The sequence below is a fragment of the Grus americana genome, chromosome 18 (genome assembly GCF_028858705.1).
Source record: "Grus americana isolate bGruAme1 chromosome 18, bGruAme1.mat, whole genome shotgun sequence".
NCBI lineage: Eukaryota > Metazoa > Chordata > Aves > Gruiformes > Gruidae > Grus > Grus americana.
In genome coordinates, this window is record NC_072869.1 from 12793737 (window position 1) to 12815409 (window position 21673).

Consider the following 21673-nt stretch of genomic DNA (forward strand, 5'->3'; position numbering starts at 1 on the left):
AATAAGGAGCTCCAACAGGTCCTTTATGCAGATATGGGCTTAAAAGGAGGAACTAATAAAGAGGAAGCAAATCCAAGCCATTTCCCTCATCGCCTTTCAAAAGCATCTTACACATCTAGGTACAGTATATCGTGTCCAAAATGGGATGACTGCTTGCACGCCCTTAGCTGCTAGCAGAGCTCAGCCATCAGACCTCTCTGCGGTCACTCCTGGGTCCACAGTCCACTCACATCTTTTCAAGAGTGCACTGCAACTGATTTTTTTCCTATTTTTTAAGCAAAGCAATACAACTTCAAAAGATATACAATGTCTAAAAAAGATACATTTGGTATCTATAAGATCTTTTTGATGAAGCAAGTACTTCTCTTTCCTTCCATTTAGAGGGTGAACAAACTTTTGCATTCAAAATGACCAGCTGACAGCAGGCTTTGTGTCATGGGTGGACTGAGAGTGAAGGACGGAGGCTGACACTGTTGTAGAGGCATCCAGAAAAATTCAATTTCCACTCTGCAATCAAACCAACAAAGTATGTCTTTAAATATTTGATGTGATCAAAATCTCTGCTGTATTTCAGCTAAACATCAGATCGTTAGCCAGCAGGTTAAAAAAGAAAAGGGAAAAAAAAGGGAAAATGTTCTCAAGTAGTATTTCTGTGAGACATTGGGAACATTTCTCTGAGATTTGAGTGCTGGTGAGGACAGATGAATGTTCTTAGGAAACTTCTAGATGAGAGCAGATAAATGCACACCGAAGTGTCATAATCAATGTTTTCTATCAAAGATGCACTAAAATGCTGTACATCTGAAGAACTGAGTTAATGGAAGATACTTAATTAAGACTATGATTTTCTGGCATAATAATAATTCTGAATGTACATGGAAAGCTGTGAGCTGCAAGCCTTTCATATCTGACCAGCCTGATCAAAGGACCTTGCTTATGCGCAGAGCACAATATATACAGCAGATTGTGTCACAATGAATCTTTGACAAGAATGAGACATTTCAGTGTCTAAAAAGTACAAAAGTGAAACTTGGAAGAGAGATTTCTGTTCTTTTGTTAAAAAAAATCCAGTTTTCTTAGATGTAAAATATATGATTTGGTATTATATCTCATAAGCCACATGCACAATCTTATCATCTGCATTCTGCAAAATTATAAATATGGAGTTAATATACTACTTTGTCTACTGCTGTTCTCCTCCTCGAATGCTGAATTCAGTATTTAGAGCTCATTATTCAACATCACATTTATTAAACAATGCCCTTTCAGTAGCGTTTTCATATCTACATAATGAAAATTCTTCCTCTTCAGAAAAAGATGAGGGAAATGATTGGGATGAAGAAGTAATCCAAGTTGGCCAGGTGTATTCTTGCTGTATATTAAGTAGCTTCACTTATCCTATGGGACACATCCGCATTCAGCAATGAAGAGGCGCTGCAGAAAATATCACAAAGAAAATCAGACTTGGGAACTGTGTATCTATCTGTGCAAAGGAGATCCAGAACTGCCTGTATCCAGCCTGTGGGAACAGGCTGCTGTGGTGAGAGCCAGATGCATGCACAGTTAATCAGGGACTGCAGTTCTGCAGGGGACACACGGCCACAAGACAACATGGACACAGTTTCCCAGGAAGGGCATGGCATGGAGGGAGCTGAAGCATGGGAGAATTTCACGGCAGAGATCACTAGGGTCATAGGGAAATCCATTCACCCAACCTTCAGCTAGTCTCAGTGGACTGAGAACAACCCTCATCTTCTAAAAAGGGCTGGTTTTGGCCAAGGCAACCATGAAAATGAAGACCATAAGGGCATGACCACTGGCTTTATTAGTAGTGGTGAAGCTCAAGAAGAGACAGTTTGACTCTGGGTACATTCACATGATCTCTCCTAGGCAAACACAAACTGCTCTGCTGAACCCCCAAGAAACACCAGCAAAAAACTGTTTGGCACTGGGGTCTGAACAGAAGATGTGTACTATGCCTTGTAGGAGGCTTTGCCTAGGCTAATAAGCCCTCCTGATGGGCAGATTGTATCAGCTCAGGACTAAAACCACGCTCATGTACCTATAAAGCTGTTCCAGATAAGGCTGTCTCAGTCTGGGCAGAAGTAGTTTCTATGTGCCTATCTCAGACCCCAGCATACTTACACAGTGAGGAGAAGACACACGCTTTTTTCTTGCCTGCTGATCTGCTCCTGAATCTGTGGCTACAGAAGAGGTCCAGGCACAAGCTCACCATGAGCCACACAGCTTGCTAGAATCTTGCTGGCTCACATTTGACTTTGGTGAACTTACCGGCTCTCAGAAAATGCCTGGACATAGCCCAGGGGGGAGGACACTCCAGGGACCGCCCACAGTAAACAATATATGAGATCTCTCTGGTTTGGGATGTGAGAGGAGTTTCACTGTATGGATTCACATGCTGCCAGGGCCAGACAACAACTGCTGGTCCATTTTACTTGTTAGTCTAGATGTAGTCTGGAAAACTCAACAACCATAAAACCCAATGATGTCATTTCTATATCCATGCTCAGAGTAGAACCATGACATGAGCTGTCTGTCCTAGCCCTATGGATAACTGAAGAACAGCTCAGCAAGCAAACTGGGTTTCACTCAGGGCTGAAGGGAACACAGTGCATCAATTCAGAGAACACTCACCTCCCATGTAGGTATCAACACCTTCATCTTATGACACTGGAGACGTTCCAGTGAAGGAAAGAAGAAAAAAAAAAAGGGTGAAAAACCCTACAGAGGACAATCTCTACACTGATTCTGTGTTAAGTAAGTTCAATCATGCAACAAGAATATCAAAATGGTCATTTGCACATGGCTGTGGCCTGATGTCCTGTGCAGTTCAAGCACTAGCATCATCGTGCCTTTGTGGTCTAAGGTGTGTCCACACATTTATTGGTAAGGTAACGAACAGCCAAGTCAGGAGAAATGGACAACCTTGCATGCACACAAAAAACTTTTTCAGAAGTACCAACAGAAATAAAAAATTTCAAGCAAGGTACTGGGAACACAGAGGGTGAGGAAAGTATAACATACTGCAATAAAGGAAAATGAAAAAAGAAAGAAAACCTCATTAAGAGTAAAAGAATACTTTTGACTTCTCAAGATAGCACTATTAAGTACCTGCCAAAGAAAGGCCCTAGAACCAAAACGACCAACTCTAGCGAACACCAGAGCCAGGGACTTAGCAAAGGAACTACTTTCATTAAATGATACAATTTTCTCCCTTTCCTGCTCTTAACTAACCCTTCAACAACCCAGAGGCAGCGTTTGCACGGAGGCTAATGACTGTGTCCTTTGATCCAGAGCTAACTAATGTGCTCCACAGGGGCTCCACAGGTACTGCTTTTTCGACATATAGGCTGACTGATGAAGTTAAGCTCAGAGCAGTTTTTCTTGACCTATACTGAGTTTGAATTCAATTTCTGTTTCAGGCTTAAAGAAGCACTAAAAAGCCTGACACTTTCCCATTTTTTCCAACCCTATCAGCAGATCTAATAAAAGATACTACCCTTCCTTACAAACTGTGTCCTTCTGGACAGGTATGTGGGTTTCTTCATTTAGTGGTAAATATTGAGCTTCCCTGGCACACACATTACAACAAAAGGCTCTGTGAAACTTTTTACTGAGCTTAAACGAAGCTGGAAGACTAAATCATAAACGTGTGTCGTCTCATGCTCCAGCATCATGAGCTGAAAACAGCTGCACAACATGCAAAGGACTATGAGCCTATATATATTATTAATCAAATAACAACAATAAATAACAAGCCAAGTCACACGAGGCTATTTGCATGCCCAGAGTCCTCAACATTTAATGAGGTTTCCTTTGAAGTTAATGTGCCCAAAATGGGAGGCACAGAATGGGTCACAAATATCAATATTGATTTCTTTTGGCACTACTATCTTGGCCTGAAACCCCTGGCAAGAGGAGCACTTTGTGCAGAAGCATTTTCAATGATTCTGTGAAAAATTAGCAGAATGCTAAATTCCACTTCAAATTTGAAATATGAATCTGAAATGTACTTTGCTCAAGCTTTGTTGAAGAAACAATTTATTACAGCACTTAATCTTCCTGATGAAAGAAAAGGAGATTTTAGCCTGCTAATAAGCTGTATAGAAGCCATGACTAATTAACCTAATTATAGCAGTCTGTGACAAAATGTGATTGTACTAAAACCATGCCTCAAGTAACTGGAGTTGCCAAAAACTCAAAGGCTAATAAACCAACACACATTAATAGAACATAAACACTAATAAAGTTGACACCAGCCATATTATTTATAGCAAAATCATTACTACAATCATCACAATAGACAATCTGAAGAGTATTCGGTATCTGATAATATAGAATTCGCTGTCTGAAAATCCTGAAATACATAAAATTAGCACAGATTATTGACCAGTGACTGCAGCTCTTGGAGATGTGCAGTTCTTGGGGACAGCAGATGCATGCTTAGGCTGAAGACACCTGATGAGTGCAACACACTTGGACACATAAACATCTTGCCATCTCACAGCTCAGCAAAAGTAGATGCAGAGCAGCGTTTCTTGGCATCTCACAGTTTCCATCTCAACCACAAACCCCAAGAGACTCAATGGGAGAGAGGAAGCTGCGTGGGAAGGGCTCATCTCAAAGAGAATCAGTTATTGCAAAGCAACTTCAGGTGACAGTCCACTCTCAATTCCTGCCTACCTCAGGACAAGCCCCCAGCTACTCCACGCACACAATAACTATATGATAAATGCCCAACACTGCATCAGTTTTGGATGGCCGAAGGATGATGGGGTGCAGGCTGCTGGTGGGGATGAAGCTGGGACACATAGCTGATGAAAGGGGTGAAGACCTTGTTCAATGATGCCACTGCGAGTGTTTGAGCTCTGATGAGTAGAAGTTCCTTACTGCTGGTTTCATAGCAGGCTCTGACACAGTATGCTATGTACTTTGACACTCTATGCACAGATATGCCTGTTCTCCTGATATGTCAAGTAGTGATGCAAGAATAAAGTCTGAAGAATGAATGACTGGGAGTTGATGTTCCTTCTGGTGTTTACGACCCTGAGCTGGCAACTGTACCAGCTTCATCACAGTAGGGAGGCAGTTGCAACAATCATGATGAAGCACACCGAGAACATGAAAGGCCATTTCACCCACGTTGAATGGAACTGAGCAGCACAATGGGATTATCTCACAAAGAAAACTCACTGCACACTCAGGTGTCTGTTTGGAGAAGGTACCAGCAGCAGGCAGGATTAGCAAAGGCATCCTTGGGCGCTATAAGAGTAATATGTTTCCTAAGATGCATAAAAGGATCTCCAAAATAAGAATCAGAGCCTGAAATCTCTGAATCCTATGGTGGAAATAAGTTCACCTTCCAGAGGAAACTCAGAGGACTGAAGTAGAAAGAAGCTTTGTGGTGCAGAATGTTCCCAAGCAGTGAAGAACACCAACCCAGAAGGACTCCAGTGGAACTGAGATGCATCATTCACCCCCTTCATCCCCATGCTGAACATGGGCAGCGGCAGAGCAGAGTTGAGAAAGCTGGAGATTTCAAGCAATAAAATGTATGTACACGTACAATCTACACAGACGGCACAGCCCAAAGACAAAATACACTGTTGCAAAGCATGTATTTCATGGGCTTGGTGGTCGAGTTCCCCTGATTATGTGTGTTGACCCTAAGTGTCCATTTAATTTGTCTTCAAATGAGAAACAAAAATAAAACTGCTGCTGTCTGAACAGCATAATGACACTGCTGAACAAAAGATGATTAAAGAAAGGCTGTAGAATTTTTTTTAATTCCTCCATTATTATGGAAATATGCCTTTTAGAGGATGAACAGGGCTGGTTTAGCAAGAAGTTCCAAGCTTATTTTATGGCTGAAAATGTGATTGTGACATTTTCAACATGAGCTAGGTCGTGTGCGTGCACAGAATGAGGCAGAGGACCCGTCCTCACTGCCAGTGGAGAGACAGAGATGATAACTCCTGGTCAGGGCAGACCCATCTGGCACGAGTTGTTCCATGCTACCACTTGAAATCACTATGGGTGACCCCGGTTAGAAATATCAGCTTCATTTGACTTCTGAACTGCAGTCTGCAACTTAGAGCTCTAACTCAGTGTTAAGGCAGTGTTTGCCAAGTGAAGCACAGCCTAGCATGCACTTACCTAGAAAGGCATGTGGCACCATAAGCCAGGGCTCCTGCAAAACCCTGGAAAGCTCCACAAAACATGACAAACAAGAAAACAGTATCAGAGATGTCTTGGGCCTGGATGACGATATTTTGTTTGGAAACCAAACACCGGGAACCAGACACATTCTCTGTGCAGCATTGTGGAAGGGAGAGGAAGAGAAAACACAATGTCCCAGATGAAAATTTGAGAACTACCCCCATGAAACCAGGATGTCTTCACTCCCTACTTTACAGCACCAGAGAAATGTCCCATGAAGGCAGCATGCTATAAATAAAACTGATTCTTAAATCACAGCAGGTGCCAGAGACTGATCAGAAGCAACAATAAAACAAAAGATACAATCTCAGATCCAACAAGGTGTGAATGAGCATGTCTAATTTAAAGAACATTTTGTTCTGTTCCAGAAAACAAATCACACCCTGTTGAATCAGGTTCAAATCCAGCACAATTTTCATTTGTTGACAAATAAATGGGATAACTCACATCTCTTGGGGATGCTCTTCCTCACCTCTCACTCCCAACACATGGCATCTGTTAGATCTTCTCATTGCCATGACAGCATTTTTTTGCAGAAGGTCAGCTGTCACTACTCTATCCCCAGCACATCTCTGCAGATGGTCATATCTACCTTAAATTCCCACCTCCTCCCAAATACAGCAAAGATCTCCATGTCCTTTGCAATCTATAACCACAAAAATCAGAGGATAATCTCATTCCTCTCTTAAAGAGAGAGAAGCCTAAATCTCAGAGGGAAAAATCACCTTCTTGGGGACACACAGGTCATCAGGGTACAGTCACAAAGAGCCCACAAAGTCAGTCTCGTACCTACAGAACTCTCCATTTCTGTGGCATTTTTGTGCTACTTCTCATGTATGATCAGAACTTTGTTCACCAAATGCTATAAGGACCAACCTGAAGGCTGCTGAAAGGCTTTCAGAGGAGATAAGGGATGCTGGTTTCCCACAGCTCAAGTGAAACAGGTACCTTGATTCCTCCCCAGGAGTGATCAGACAGGAACTCCACAGGGCTTGTGACTCTGGTCTGTGCTGGGTATCTTAGTAGGAAATCCAGTTCTACTGTGTTGATTTCTTTACTCATCAGAAGTATCTGTAATTCCACACAAAAAAAATATCTTTGAGCAGCCAGGATACAGAGCAGCAATATACTCCAGCAGATTAATTATTCGACTCACGTAGCTGCCAAGGTGCAGCTAAAAAGTACCCAGTGCCCCACGTTGGAGGGGTGTGATGAAATGTATCGTGGAGGTGCTGGGGATCTCCCCAAAAGAGGACCAGGAATGACTATGGAGACTGGCAACGTAAGAGGACCAAAGTTTGGGAAAACTGTGGAGCAGGGGCTGTGATCCAGGTTCACAGACAGCACAGTGAGAAGTCCCTGCCGGCAGAGACACAGGCTGCAGGGTGTGCTGCAGGTCCCTGCGCTTGCTATCTGCAGCCAGAGAACAGATGACCTTCAAGGAAGGAACTGGAGCGTGCATCCCTAGGGGAGGCTACCAAGGTCTTGTCCATCTCTCACTATCTTGTTCAATTTTCAAAGTAAGCAGAGTCATACTGAGAGTGTTTTGAAAAACAAACAAACAAACAAAAAAATGAAATGAAAAAAACACCCTTATGGTATGTGCACCAAGAGAATAAGCAGGGCCCTGAGGTCTCAAACACTGGAGAGCACTGAGCCATTCAGCTACGACCAATGTTTTCACCACCAATGGTGGCTTTCAGGAATAATGGAGTAAGACTGCCAGAGCAACGTTCGAGGTAATTCTGGAAAGCCATACACACTCATGAGTCCAGCTGGAGCTACTGCTCCAAGCGTATTGCCAGACTTCTGAAATCTCAGAGACAAATTCCAAAACCCCGAACACCAGTTCTGGGTGGAAAAAGAACAGTGCTGGAGTGCTGAGTTTGTCATCCTTGTCACAGGTCCTAGGCTGTATCTCATTATTGTCTACTGGGCAATGGCATCTGAAGTGTGCCTGGCATCTCCTCCAGCACTGATGGCAATTAGGTACTCAGTTCAAGAGACAACTGCTTTTTTACATGGGAGAATCCTGTGCCTCATCACGCAGCTGCCTCCACACACTGAAATTGTGGATGCTGGTTTTCCTGACAGCTTTAAGTGACCCATTAACTATTTTTAACACTAAGCATAGTTGCAAGCACAATGTATGATACTTAAATACCTTATTTAGAAATATATATTAGAGACTATAGGCTGGATGAGGAATGGATTGAAAGCAGCCCTGAGGAGAAGGACTTGGGGGTATTGATTGATGAGAAGCTCAACACGAGCTGGCAGTGTGCGCTTGCAGCCCAGAAAGCCAACCGTGTCCTGGGCTGCATCAAAAGAGGTGTGACCAGCAGGTCGAGGGAGGGGATCCTGCCCTTCTACTCCGCTCTTGTGAGACCCCACCTGGAGCACTGCGTCCAGCTTTGGGGGCCCCAGGACAGGAGAGACACGGAGCTGTTGGAGCGAGTCCAGAGGAGGGCCACGAAGCTGATCAGAGGGCTGGAGCACCTCTGCTATGAGGACAGGCTGAGAGAGTTGGGGTTGTTCAGCCTGGAGAAAAGGTGGCTCCGGGGAGACCTAATGGTGGCTTACCAGTACCTGAAGGGGCCTACAGGAAAGATGGTGAGGGAGTGTTTATCAGGGAGTGTAGTGAGAGGACAAGGGGTAATGGGTTTAAGCTGAAGGAGGGTCGGTTTAGATTAGATGTTAGAAAGAAATTCTTTACTGTTAGAGTGGTGAGGCACTGGCACAGGTTGCCCAGAGAGGCTGTGGATGCCCCTGGATCCCTGGAAGTGTTTAAGGCCAGGTTGGATGAGGCTTTGGGCAACGTGGTCTAGTGGAGGGTGTCCCTGCCCATGGCAGGGGGGCTGGAACTAGATGATCTTTCAGGTCCCTTCCAACCCAAACCATTCTATGATTCTATGATTCTATGAAAATATAGGTATCCTTTGGGTCAGAATTGAGGCTGACATTGCAAAATGTAAGCTGTCTTTTTACACACAGACAATTTATTAAGTAAATATATTGTTAGAGTCCACTTTTTATACAGGTGTGTATATATGTATGTGTGTATATATACTTACTTTCCCTTTGATACATAGTATTTTGTTATGTAGAATTTAAAAAATCATGGCAATCGCTGGAACAAGGTTAACTAGACCTGCACAGTGTTCAGCAGTTCAAACTTGGTTCATATCTGCATTCTACATGTCAGGGCATTTACACAGTCATTCACTGAACAAACTTAACAGCAACTTTCCAACATCATGCCAAGCACTATTTATTGATTGAGTTTGATTTCAGCATAGGGATATACAAAGGTCTCCTTGCTTAAATCGTAGACTAAAAATTATACTACCATACAAGATAAAAGACAGCAGCTATGTAGCAAGCATATTTTTTTGGCTAAAACCAATACAGCTTCAAGACCAACTTGCTTTGCCCTTTTTTTCAGGTCCTGCAAGCAGGTATTACTCTCTCAAACAACCATTTGTCAGCATAATGCAAATCAAACACAGCATCTGTGACTGTTATCAGCAAGAGAGGCAGAGAAGAAAATCAGTTCCCCAGCCCTTGTATTTGCTGCTCTGATGCTGAAGGCCACAGCTGTGACAGTTTGAGCTTTCTCTGCATGCCAATATCTTTGCCTATAAAATAAATCATTGCATACAAATTGCATGAAATGGTGATGTTTACCTGGAAGGTAACTTGAGCAGTGTAGGTCAATTTATCACACTCAAACAGCCCCCGAGTTGTGTACTGGAACACGGAGAAGGTAATGCTGTCGATGAGCTTCAGCACGCGCACTGCGAGGTTCTCATCTGGAGGTGCCCTCTCAATGGCTTTCTGAAACACAATGCTGAACGCCTAGGTGGGGAGACACAGAAGGACACCAGTGGTTTCTAGATGCTCTTTGCATGCTTCTGGGTATCACGTGAAGTCTTGCAATAAGTGAAGCCAACTCAGATACTGTATCTCTGAGGCCACAAAAAAAGCATTCCCATCTGCCCAGCAGTGTGATCCACCAGCTCTGGAAGGCAAGGGAACACATAGAATCCCAGACTGGTTTAGGTTGGAAGGGACCTTAAAGATCATCTAGTTCCAACCCTCCTGCCATGGGCAGGGACACCCTCCACTAGACCAGGGTGCCCAAAGCCCCATCCAACCTGGCCTTGAACACTGCCAGGGAGCCAGGGGCAGCCACAGCTTCTCTGGGCAACCTGTGCCAGGGCCTCACCACCCTCACAGGGAAGAATTTCCCAGTATCTAATCTAAATCTCCCCTCTTTCAGCTTCAGGCCATTCCCCTTGTCCTGTCACTCCCTGCCCTTGTCAACAGCCCCTCTCCAGCTTTCCTGGAGCCCCTGCAGGGACTGGAAGGGGCTCTAAGGTCTCCGCGGAGCCTTCTCTTCTCCAGGCTGAACAGCCCCAACTCTCTCAGCCTGTCTCCATAGCAGAGGTGCTCCAGCCCTCGCATCATCTCTGTGGCCTCCTCTGGACTCACTCCAACAGCTCCACGTCCTTCTTGTACTGGGGACCCCAGAGCTGGACGCAGTACTGCAGGGAGGTCTCACCAGAGTGGAGTAGAGGGGCAGAATCACCTCCCTTGACCTGCTGGTCATGCTGCTTTGGATGCAGCCCAGGACATGGTTGGTTTTCTGGGCTGCAAGCGCACATTGCTGGGTCATCTGGAGCACATATCTAGAGACCAGATCCTGTATCTGCCTTTAGCTGCTTTTTCAGCAACAGCCGGGCAATGATGACATTCCCTGTGACATTGTGCTCTCTCGGGCTAGAGAAAGTAGTGCAGAGACTGGCTGACTGAATTAAGACACAATGGATATAGGAAACACTTTTCTGATCAAACGTATTCTCTCACAAGGATTACACAGTCCACTTCCTCTGCAAATGTTGAACCAAAAGACAGTGGCGTTCCCAGAGAAAAGCATGGCTCCCATTTCACAAATGTTTCAATTTAGAAAAAAAGTAATTCCCCTAAATACAAAAAAAAAGGCCCATGAGTATTTTACTGTCTGGATTCAGCAAAGGACTAGATGAGAAGGGCAGGTAGGACTTCATCCTGTGGAAGTGGGATTAACCAGTCAGTAAATTCCCCTTGGGGATGGGTGCATGCATCGAGAATGATGCTCTTATATAAGATACTAAGGATTCTTGTAACAACATTTCTGACCTAAATGAGAAAAGACGCAAAACTTTCAGAGCCGTTCGAAGAAAACCCATTAGCAAATTATCAAATGCAATTGGAAAAAGAAAAAAAAAAAAAAAAAAGCCTCAATCCTGATTAGCAATGCAAAGACTCCATACACTGGGGCTCAGCTAATAGGAAATAACCAGGCCAATACAAATTAATAGCATGGTCCAGGCATGACTGTGTTGGCAGCATTATTTTTAGGGTTCTACAAAGGAAAACTGATGCCTCAATAAATTAAAGTAACATTGATACCTACTGCATTATTAAGTAATCTCAGAATGCATTTTCCTGCTTAACATTTCTTTAAATTGTGCTAAAACATGCTTCAGAGTAGCATATAAATCTTGTGTGCTTTAATTTATAATGGGCTTCTAGCTGTGTGGTAAGTATTTTAAAATCATCTCTGTGCATCTTTACACAATGTTTTATGATCTGTCATCAAAATTTATTAGATAAAAACATTTCATCCAATAATTTTCTATGTATTTATACACATTGCTAATGTTAACTGGAAAACATAAAACAAACAAAATACAGAAGAAGTAGATTAAAGGTGAAACCTCAGAAACTCCGGTATCTATTATGTATGTGTAAGGAATGAATCTTTCAAAGGGCACCCTTGCACAAAAGATATTCTGTACATTTTCCTAGTAAAATTATTTCAACATGAGTCGTACGTATCAAAAAGAAAAGTTTCTTTGTGGATGAGGTTCAAAATATTGTATTCTCTGCTCAATTACTTTTTCCAGGTCACTTATCAAGGTAAGAAATCATTTGGAAGAAGTTCTAGACTAGGATGCCATCTCACTGAACCCTCCATCCCCCATCATCTCCTGTGATACAAAAAGGTCTTCCATTTATTAAAACATTAAAATCAGAACTCTTCAATAAATACCCCAAAATGCCCTTGGGTCTCTACTGGCCAGGCCTATTGAGACTACTCTGCCAAGGCAAGGGATTGTCTGCACTTTTGCTTTTACTGCAGCAGGTGTTCAGAAGCTGCTCAAGGACCAAGACTTCCCTGGTGTCTTGGGCAGCACATGCAGAGCAGAGAAAGAGGGTACCCCTGCCTAAGCAGCTTCAAAGATAGAGGGGATGGCTTGAAAGAAACCCCACTTCCTACCTGTCAAGGAACAGAAAACAACTGATTAAATGATGCCCAAACATGAAGCAAAGACATGAACTATGAATTCACTACTAGTCATATATTTTGTTCTAAAGATCTCACTCCTCCATTGTGGCAAGTGGAGTCTCAGTCTATTCACACTTGCCATAAAGAGAAGCACTGGTATCTCAAAGATAGTCAAGAAACTTGGAAAACATGGCCATGCGCTCATTCCTACAAAAGCTACTGGGTTCCTACTGGGCTCTGTGGCCACATGGCAGGTGGGATGGTTCAGTTCCATCACTATGAGTAATACTAATTACATTGAAATCAATGTGTCATGTTGGAAATGTTCTCCAGGTGTTCTGGTGAGAACAGCTCCAGGTGGGAATGTTCTCCAAAGGAGGGACATTATTCCTAGTTCTCCATGTAACATGCCCGTGCACTACAGAGCTACGCTTGCTGTGCAGGGAAGGGTAGTCTATTTAGACAAGACAGAAAAGTAGCAAGGCCTTTGGAGCACAGACCCTTGGCTATATGTCTCTTCTACATTTATTTTAGGAGCACAGGGCAAGAAGTGTCTCTCTCCCAGCATGGTCCCCATTGGGATGTTCATACTGCCATCATGAGCATGCCTGCAACTGAGATTGCCAGCAGCCACACTGCAAAGTGTTAACACATCCACAAATCCCATCTGGACTTCTAGTCTAAGGACATTCTAGGCTGTAGGCTTGCTTGTCTATCTGATGGGCCACACAACATTGTGAGAAGAGCAGAAACGCAGCCCTCCAAAGAACTCCAGACTGTAGATAAGCGTGTGTGCGGGCCCATGCCAAAAGGTGGTGAACATTCAAGTCATGCACGTGCTACCTATTCTTTCACACCAACCATACACAGACACTAACCCAAAGTTAGATTTCACACCATGCTGCTGGCTACCTGAAAGGCTTTTTGTAACTGTAATGTAGGAAGCATCCAAGCTCCTGAAAGCCCAGCTGCTTGGAACCCTCCTTGTATTGTAGAAATGGAAGTAGGAATGACTTGACTTTTGTACAGAAGGGAGCAATAAATCCCTGGTGATGTGATCTCAGTGGGACAGGACTGTGTTTAGAGTGATGCAATGTTTTAATACTGTGTCATTTGGGAAGTCAAGATTGTCTCAACATCAAGGTCTTGGATAATTGTCAAAGGCTGCGGCAATTCCTGTTAACTTATGAAATATCTGCACAGGCATTATGACCTTGATGACATCACAGATATAGAATCAATGTAAATATAAAGAGAACACTAACTGATGGAGCAAGTGACTCCAAATGCTGTACAAAATCTCTGTGCATAAATATATAAAATACATAGAAAAACGTACTTTGTGGGCTCTTCCCCATACAATATCATTTTAATCCATTGCTCATCTTGTTCTGCAGCCCAAGGCTGTGAATATGGAAGGAAGAACAAATGGCTTGTAACGTTCTGTTTGCAAAGCAACTTCCTGGATTTTTAGTAATAAAAGATGTTAATGCATCACTAAGTCAGACTGTTCCATAAGACTTCAACTGCTTAGAGAGAAACCAAGTAAAAGAAAGAAAAGCTAAGTAAGGCTCATCTAACCTGATCGCAACCTGACCACCTGTGGTGGGCTGACTGGCAAGTTCAGAGCTGAGTAGGGACCTTGGCCTACACTCAGTACTCAACACAGAGAGACCTTTTCTTGTGGCATTCAGACCGCTCCTCACTGGGTCTTTGCAGGTGCTGCTGAAACTGCTCCTTCCACCAAGGGCAGTGATGAACACACTCTGCTCAGCATTTGCAGTGAGTTTGGGACAAATCTTTCCCAACAAACACTATCACAACACAAGTTAAGACCTATGTATGTTAAGTTGACTTATAAAGAAACAGAGTTCAACAAGGGCAAGTGTAGGGTCCTGCACCAGGGGAGGAATAACTGCAAGCACCAATACAGGTGAGGGGTTGACCTGCTGGGAAGCAGCGCTGTGGAGAAGAACCTGGGAGTCCTGGTGGACAACAAGCTCTCCATGACCAGCAGTGTGCCCTCATGGCCAACAAGTCAAATGGTACCTGGGGTGTATGAAGAAGAGCACGGCCAGCAGGTCAAGGGAGGTTCTCCTCCCCCTCTACTCTGCCCTGGTGAGGCCACATCTGGAGTTCTGTGTCCAGTGCTGGGCTCCCCAGTTCAAGACAGACAGGGAACTACTGGAGAGAGTTCAGTAGAGGGCTACAAAGATGATGAGGGGACTGGAGCATCTCTCGTATGAGGAAAGGCTGAGAGAGCTGGGTCTGTTTAGCCTGGAGAAGAGAAGACTGAGAGGGGATCTCATCAATATTTATAAATATCTAAAGGGTGGACGTCAAGAGGAAAGGGCCAGACTCTTCTCAGTGGTGCCCAGTGACAGGACAAGGGGCAATGGGCACAAACTGGAACACAGGAAGTTCCACATGAATATGAGAAAAAACTTCTTTACTCTGAGGGTGACCGAGCACTGGAACAGGCTGCCCAGAGAGGTTGTGGAGTCTGCTTCTCTGGAGAGATTCAAAACCTGTCTGGACACGATCCTGTGCAACCTGCTCAAGGTGATCCTGCTTTGGCAAGGGGTTGGACTAGATGATCTCCAGAGGTCCCTTCCAACCCCTACCAGTCTGTGATTCTGTGAAATAAATTACAGGAAACTTCTCCATAAAACCAAAGCAGCAGAATGGATTAGGTTAGCTCATCTTTTTGCCTGGGCATTCAAATATCCTTAAGAGGCCCAAGATGATGACTTTGAACCTCAGTAAGAGAGAAGCAGCGGCACTGCCTCCCACAGCCGTGGGCTCGGTCCACGGCTCATGGGGACAGTACCTTCAGAGAGAACTGGTACATGGGATGGATGGCATGGAGGTTGTTCATGGTGAAGTACAGCAGAGAGGCCCGTGCGGCGGCAGGCCTGTAGTGCTCTCTGGCCTCGTTAATCTTGGTTTCTGTCACCTTAGACTCCTGGACCTGGGAGGAAAACACAGAACAAAATTAGTGTGAAAACATCTTTGTGAATTGAGTATGCAGCCCAGGGGAGGGTTGACATCTGCCACAAAGACGTCAGGCCAAGCAGTGAGCAACCGCATCCAACTGCTGCAGGGACCAGCCTCCGCCTCCCAAATCCTGGTGCAGCCAGGCTTGAGCCGCCTGCTCCCAGCGTCCCCCCCCGGCATATTCTCCGTTTAACTGCATTTACCACCCTCTTGCCCAACCCTCTGTTTTCCCGAGCCCCCTCCAGGCTTCTCACTGGGATCCCTGCTCTTTACTAACTGGAATTGTTTTTCTCATCAATGAGCTTCTCCTGCTAATTGCCCCCCTCCTGTGCAGGTGATTAATAACACAGGGCTGAACAGACTTAGTGCTGCTCTTGTGGCAGCTTCCTCCAATGCTGAGAACGGCTAATTTATTACAGCTACTTGCTGCTCTTCCTCACCAGCATTTAACGCACCCCTACCTTGCTGGCCAGGTGTCTGCATAGCTGCTGTGATGGACCTGGTGAAAATGCTTTTGGCAGATACATCACCCCATTATTGTCTCAGTCCTGTTCATTCTTTCATTCCACTTCAGCAGCATAAAGTGTCATCCTCAGGCCTCTCAGGGACTATTTTAGGCTCTGGCTACGTACAGTCAGAAGTGTCTTGCAGCACAGCCACAGGGTGCCAAGCCAGTGCTGATCCAGCTAGCTCAGCAAACCATGGAATGGGGATGCTACAGAAAGGGGCTCAGCACGCTGGACAAGCCAGCAGAGCATGACACAGCCCCCACGAAATGCACACCACTGGGTCTCCCTCTGCGACAACATGAGCTGGTGTGAGCACATCCGGCTGAGGCACATCAGACCTTGCCAACGAAGCACAGACTGAGCCTTAATCTGTGGTGTGCAGCCAACACATGTTGGGATCTGTGGGATTAGCCTGTTTGCACATCTCCATGAGCAATGATGAACTGTAATATCTGAGACCTCCAAAGAGCAGCTTCAACATCTACTGCAGAAACAAGCATCTGCACGAGCCATGAATCACTTGTCTACGTCAGATGAGTCCCCCTTCTGGCATCATCCATGTCTCTCCACTGACTATAAAGGGAGCCCAGAGTCTAGCTTAGACTTAGACAACTAACTTTTAGACATCCCACACCCAAAACAATTAATAAATCTATTAACATAAAAGACAGAGGTGGGGAAGACAGTTGTTTTCCATAAATAGAGCAGGGAGGACTTCCATAAGAAGGAAAATGTTGGCTGAACATTTTTCTTTGGGTCGACAGTCTAAGAAGAAAGTAAGGGTTGACTTGAGAAGCAGATGTCTAATGGGACCCTGAGACAGCTTTCCATGTGGGTACCAAACTCACAAAAAAAAGGTCAAAACTCCAAAATTCGTCCCTGTTGCCACAGAGGTGGCAGTGACCAGCTTTAAAGTCACAACTTGTTTAGATATTGACGCACTTCAAGAACACTTGCTTCAAGAGGGAGATGCCAAGCTTGCCATGTCAAAACATCCCTTCAACATCCCCTTTGGGGGTTCAAGTAAACCCTACTTAGAGAGCAGAATGCATCTGATCTACCTTGAATGGGTGGCAGAAATAATTCCAGTTTTTAATGTGGATGATCACTTAGTTCCAGGTCACTGGGGCTACAGTGCTGGGGAGCGAGAGGCAGCTCCAGCCTGACCCCAGCACATGGGTAACTTATCCAGGCAGCATGGGCCTGGGGCTGGAGGAGGAGAAGTGTAGGCTGTGAAGGTGGGAGGATTGTGGAGGGAAACAGCTGAGAAGGGCCATGCAGAGGTCCTATCACAACCCCGGCATGACAACCACACTTCTCAAGTCCCCTCAGCGGCAGGGCAAAATCACCACGCATTTACCTAACCCCAGCAAGGTGAACTGGGTGGGTGGCAATGCTGACACTGCACAGCTAATTCAAACATTGATTCATACTCTAAGGAATGGAAGGGTATGAAATGCCCAAGTTCTTGCAGATTTACTCGAGACTGCAAACTCAACAGATTCCAGTCCCTGGTCAGTACTAAAATCCAGCTTAATTGAGGAACTGTGATGTATTCAGGATTACGCTGGAACAGTTTAAAGCTGCCTTGATACAGAGTGTAAATTTTATTGTCTTTACATCAGGCACTGACGTTTTCTCTTGGTCTTAAACAGGCCATTTAACATACAAAAGCTCCAAAGAATTAAATGGCTTGAAGCTGTCCAGAATGGAGAGCACTTCAATTTATATCACTTTCTATTCTCTAATCAGCAGAAGGGGCAGAGATGGGCAGAGTAAAGAAGTTACATTCCACCCAGAAATCCTTAAAGATAACATCACACACATGCTTTTCTCTAGGCTGTCACTGTCTTTGTACCTTCTCTTCAATTTCTGCAGCTGTCTGTTTAGTGATCTCCAAGTTCTCCACCAATGCTGTGTCTCCCAGGAAGTTCCCAGATGCTGATGACAGCCGAGAGAGCAAGTTGTCCTCTAATGTTTTCAAGGTGATTTTGAATCCATTCTGTTGCTTCGTGAGATCTGACTGCAAATCATAAATTCAGAAAGTTTTAGCCACAAAATGTGGTAAAGATTAACCACCTTCACATGTGAACAGGCTTCTAACTGACAATTGCCATACTCCGATATTGCTTACTTCTGCTCTCTGCAGCTCCTGGGCATGGGCAGAGCCCTGGGGATCAGTTCATAACCAACAAGCCATCAACTCAGAGAAACCTTGAACAGTACAGATAGCACCAGGAGACCTGAGGTCTTTCACTAGGAATGTATTAAAATGCTGGAAATGAATCAGGAGGAGGAGACCTTCATCCCCCATCTCAAACATACATCCTGTATCTTCATCTTAGAAATATCTACTTTTTGGGCTTCAGTCAGCCTAGATAGTCTCTGCTGCTTCTCACCCATCCTGGTGAACCTCTGTGCTTGCCACTACACACCAACACCAGTCACGCCAGCAATGAGGACCTGATGGTTAAAACCTGATGGAAAAAACAACAGCAAGGTCACTTGGCTCCAGAGATGAGCACAACGCATCTCAAGCTCAGAACTGAGGGCAAAGTCACAGCCTCACTTCATTGCTGCTCCCATTTGTATTCTGGTGTCGAGATCTCACTGGGATCAGTGGCTTACTGTGCTAGAAGCTGTACATGCAAAGACAAAGTCCCCCTGCCAAAGAATTTGCAAACTCAGCACAAAGACAGCCAAGCAGACACAGACCAGTAACAACCATCTTGCCTCAAGGGCAGATCTTCTGAATTATAGTGCAAATTCTTCCAGTTTCTGTGAAATGCTCCCTCCTTCTCCCCAGACACTTGTTCCATTTCCCTCTCTTCTGCAGAAATACCAGTCATTAACACTGTTCATGGTGAAAACAAAGACTCTCATCTTGCTCCTTTTTGAGCTGATCCTCCAGAATAAGATTTCTCCCATGAAATGTGATTGCCCTATTCTATGTGTTTGCTTGGGGAAATGGCATCTTTCCGGGATTTCAGGTATATAATGTTATTCCACTATACGGTCCTATTGTGAATGCCTATTTTTAGCATTATCACAGGAAACATCCTACGGGAAAGCTGTGCATCTGATTTGGATGCTGCTAAGCTACAAGCCTGGTGACTATTCTCTACTTAAACGAAGTCAATCACTAACACCCTGGTATGTAAAACACTACTGTGTGACACAGAGTTTTAAATCCTCAGACTGTGGATTGTGACACAACCAAGACACAATCAAGAAATTCAAGCAGCTTGCAAAAGAGTGTTTTATAGCCCTGCAAAAAATAGCCAGCTCCATGAAGTAGTAGACACAGTGCACATGGAATTGAGACAAGTTCTGGGCCATGGTGACTGGCACCTGGCAGACTGGGTGGCACAAGCCAAGTGGTTTAATGTTCCAAAGACAGCTTTTGGAAAACATACCCACACCTTTCAACCACCTATAGGGTCTGGAAGAGCCCCAGGAATGGGAAACATAACTCTATGTCTCTTCCAATCCCACAACGCATAAGGGAGCCAGTAGTATTTGCTCTGTTGTCAGAGGTTTTCAAGCAGATTAACTAACTCTTTCATTAATAATTCATCTTTCAATATTTGGGCTGAAATTTCATATACTTGCTGCACACACACTCATTGCACGTTAATGTCAACCCAAGTATTCAGCAGAGTGCGCACTGAAGCATGCCTTTTATTGGTATTTCGGCTATAAATGGCTGTTTTTAAAGGCCTGTTCTGTAGGCATTACACACAGGAGTTTGCCCATGGTGGTAAATATTTTACAAGTCTTGAAACAGAAAACTAACATGGCTAATTTTGTGCATTTCTGTCATTCAAGCATAGCATGCCTTGCAAAATGACATTTTGCAAGCTATTATTCCAGACCATGGACTGTAAGCCCTGGAGTTATTAATGAGGACGTGTGTGATTTTTGCTCCAATAGCTTGTAATCACCACGCAATTTCTGAAACGCACCCTTAGAAGTGCATACAATGCTGTATTCCCCACAACAGCCCGCATCTGTTGCAGCTTTATCATGCTATTGTTTTCAGCAGTAGCAAGGTCATCATTTCTTATTTCTTCAGTGAAGCTCATTATCTGTTATTTCACAGTTGATATATAACAGCTCTACTTCTGGGAAACAGGTTACTCTGAGAGCCTTCAAAATTTTATTCCATGGAAAAAAAAAAAAAAGAATAAGTTCCACAAAGCTACAGGCCAGTTTTGCAGGTTTCACTGCCAACCCCTTTCTAGCTCAGCCACAGTAGCCACCTTCCTCTCCTTGTCCTTTCTGCTGGTTTTACTGTATTATTTTAACATCACAAAACAGAGAAAAAAAACCTCCACATTTTCAGTCCACTCCTGCAGAGCATCCTCATTCCTGAAGAACCTCAGCACTGTCCATCGCAGCCCAAATGTGCAGGGACTTTCATGCACACTTTATCTCCCGAATCAGCAAGGCAGACCTCAACTCATGGCTTACCCACGTATAGCTTGGGATGCAGCTGCAAAAATATTCTTCCTAAGGCAGTTCTCAGCACTAAACAGACAATGAATTTGAGGCAAATGCCATTGGAGATATTTCAGTCCAAACAGTCAAGTCTGGTGAAGGGGGAGATACTTGAAACCAGCCCTGGTAAGACAACGTGGACCACAAGCAGTGCCACCAGCACATGGACCACAGTCAACCATGCAAAAGGAAACTGCAAATGAGACTAAAGGCCAGAGGGTTTCTACTGACCTGAGATGGAAGGTCTCGGGACTTGGCTTTGCTTGCCTTGGCCTAAACTGGTTTCATTTCCTCTTAGCTGTGATTGTCTCACAGCCACGTCACTACTGCCTTAACCTCATTTAGCATGGCTTTAATTTAGAGTCAGAGCAAGCAGTTATTGTGGACAGACTGATCAATCTCTAGAACCAAAATATGGTAAAGTGTAAATGTGGTCGTGGACTCTGAACACCCTTTGTAACAGGAATGCAATCCTGTGAATCAGATAAAGATAGCTTCAAAGATAGGAAGGAACAGAAAGACTGAATAACTGGGAACCTATGAAGAAAAAGATTATTGAAACAGACTGTGTTGAGAAAACATATAAAACCTGTTAGCATTACTGTAATTGGACTAATAATAGATGTTTGATGAATTTTGGTTAGGTTATTAAGTTGTTCATAACACTAACAACAAATTCTGGGTGCCACATATCAGGTGTGCTCCATCTTCACCCATAACAAGATTTGGAGTGCAGTACCTACTACACACTACTGTAGGAGTCACCTCCATCTGCCCAGGAGCCAGAGCTCTAAACCTTGCCCAGACACCAAACTCCTGTCCCTTTTGTCCCAGGGTAGAGAGGATGGATTAAAGCACACCTAAAAAGCGATACCTCCTTCTCAAACTCTAATCTGTGTCTTCAAGGAGCCTCCCCAGCTATCAGACAGCAACCTTAGTGGCTTTTTCCATGTCGGTGGACAGACTAGGGGCAGAAGAAGATACTAAGCCCTGACCAGCAGTCACTCGCTGCGGTCAGTGCACCTGCAGCTGGTGCCAGCCCCCCCTCACCATGCGTAAGGAGGCAAGTCTCTGCTTTTATCCCAGCAGGGAA

At 44.4% G+C, this 21673-nt stretch overlaps 1 protein-coding gene across 7 annotated transcripts in view; it reads right to left on the reverse strand.

Moving 5' to 3' along the window:
* DNAH9 (dynein axonemal heavy chain 9) overlaps positions 1 to 21673 on the reverse strand; it is a 207313-nt gene that overhangs the window by 58816 nt on the left and 126824 nt on the right. For 6 of the 7 annotated variants that reach the window (XM_054846795.1, XM_054846794.1, XM_054846797.1 and 3 more), the window contains 4 exons: positions 17939 to 18103; positions 15405 to 15545; positions 9928 to 10098; positions 7189 to 7311 (listed from right to left, as the gene is read on the reverse strand). In XM_054846795.1, coding sequence (XP_054702770.1) covers positions 7189 to 7311; positions 9928 to 10098; positions 15405 to 15545; positions 17939 to 18103 — 600 coding nt within the window. Of the gene's footprint in view, positions 1 to 386; positions 508 to 7188; positions 7312 to 9927; positions 10099 to 15404; positions 15546 to 17938; positions 18104 to 21673 lie in introns of those variants that run through there. The other variant, XM_054846798.1, reaches the window with a different exon arrangement.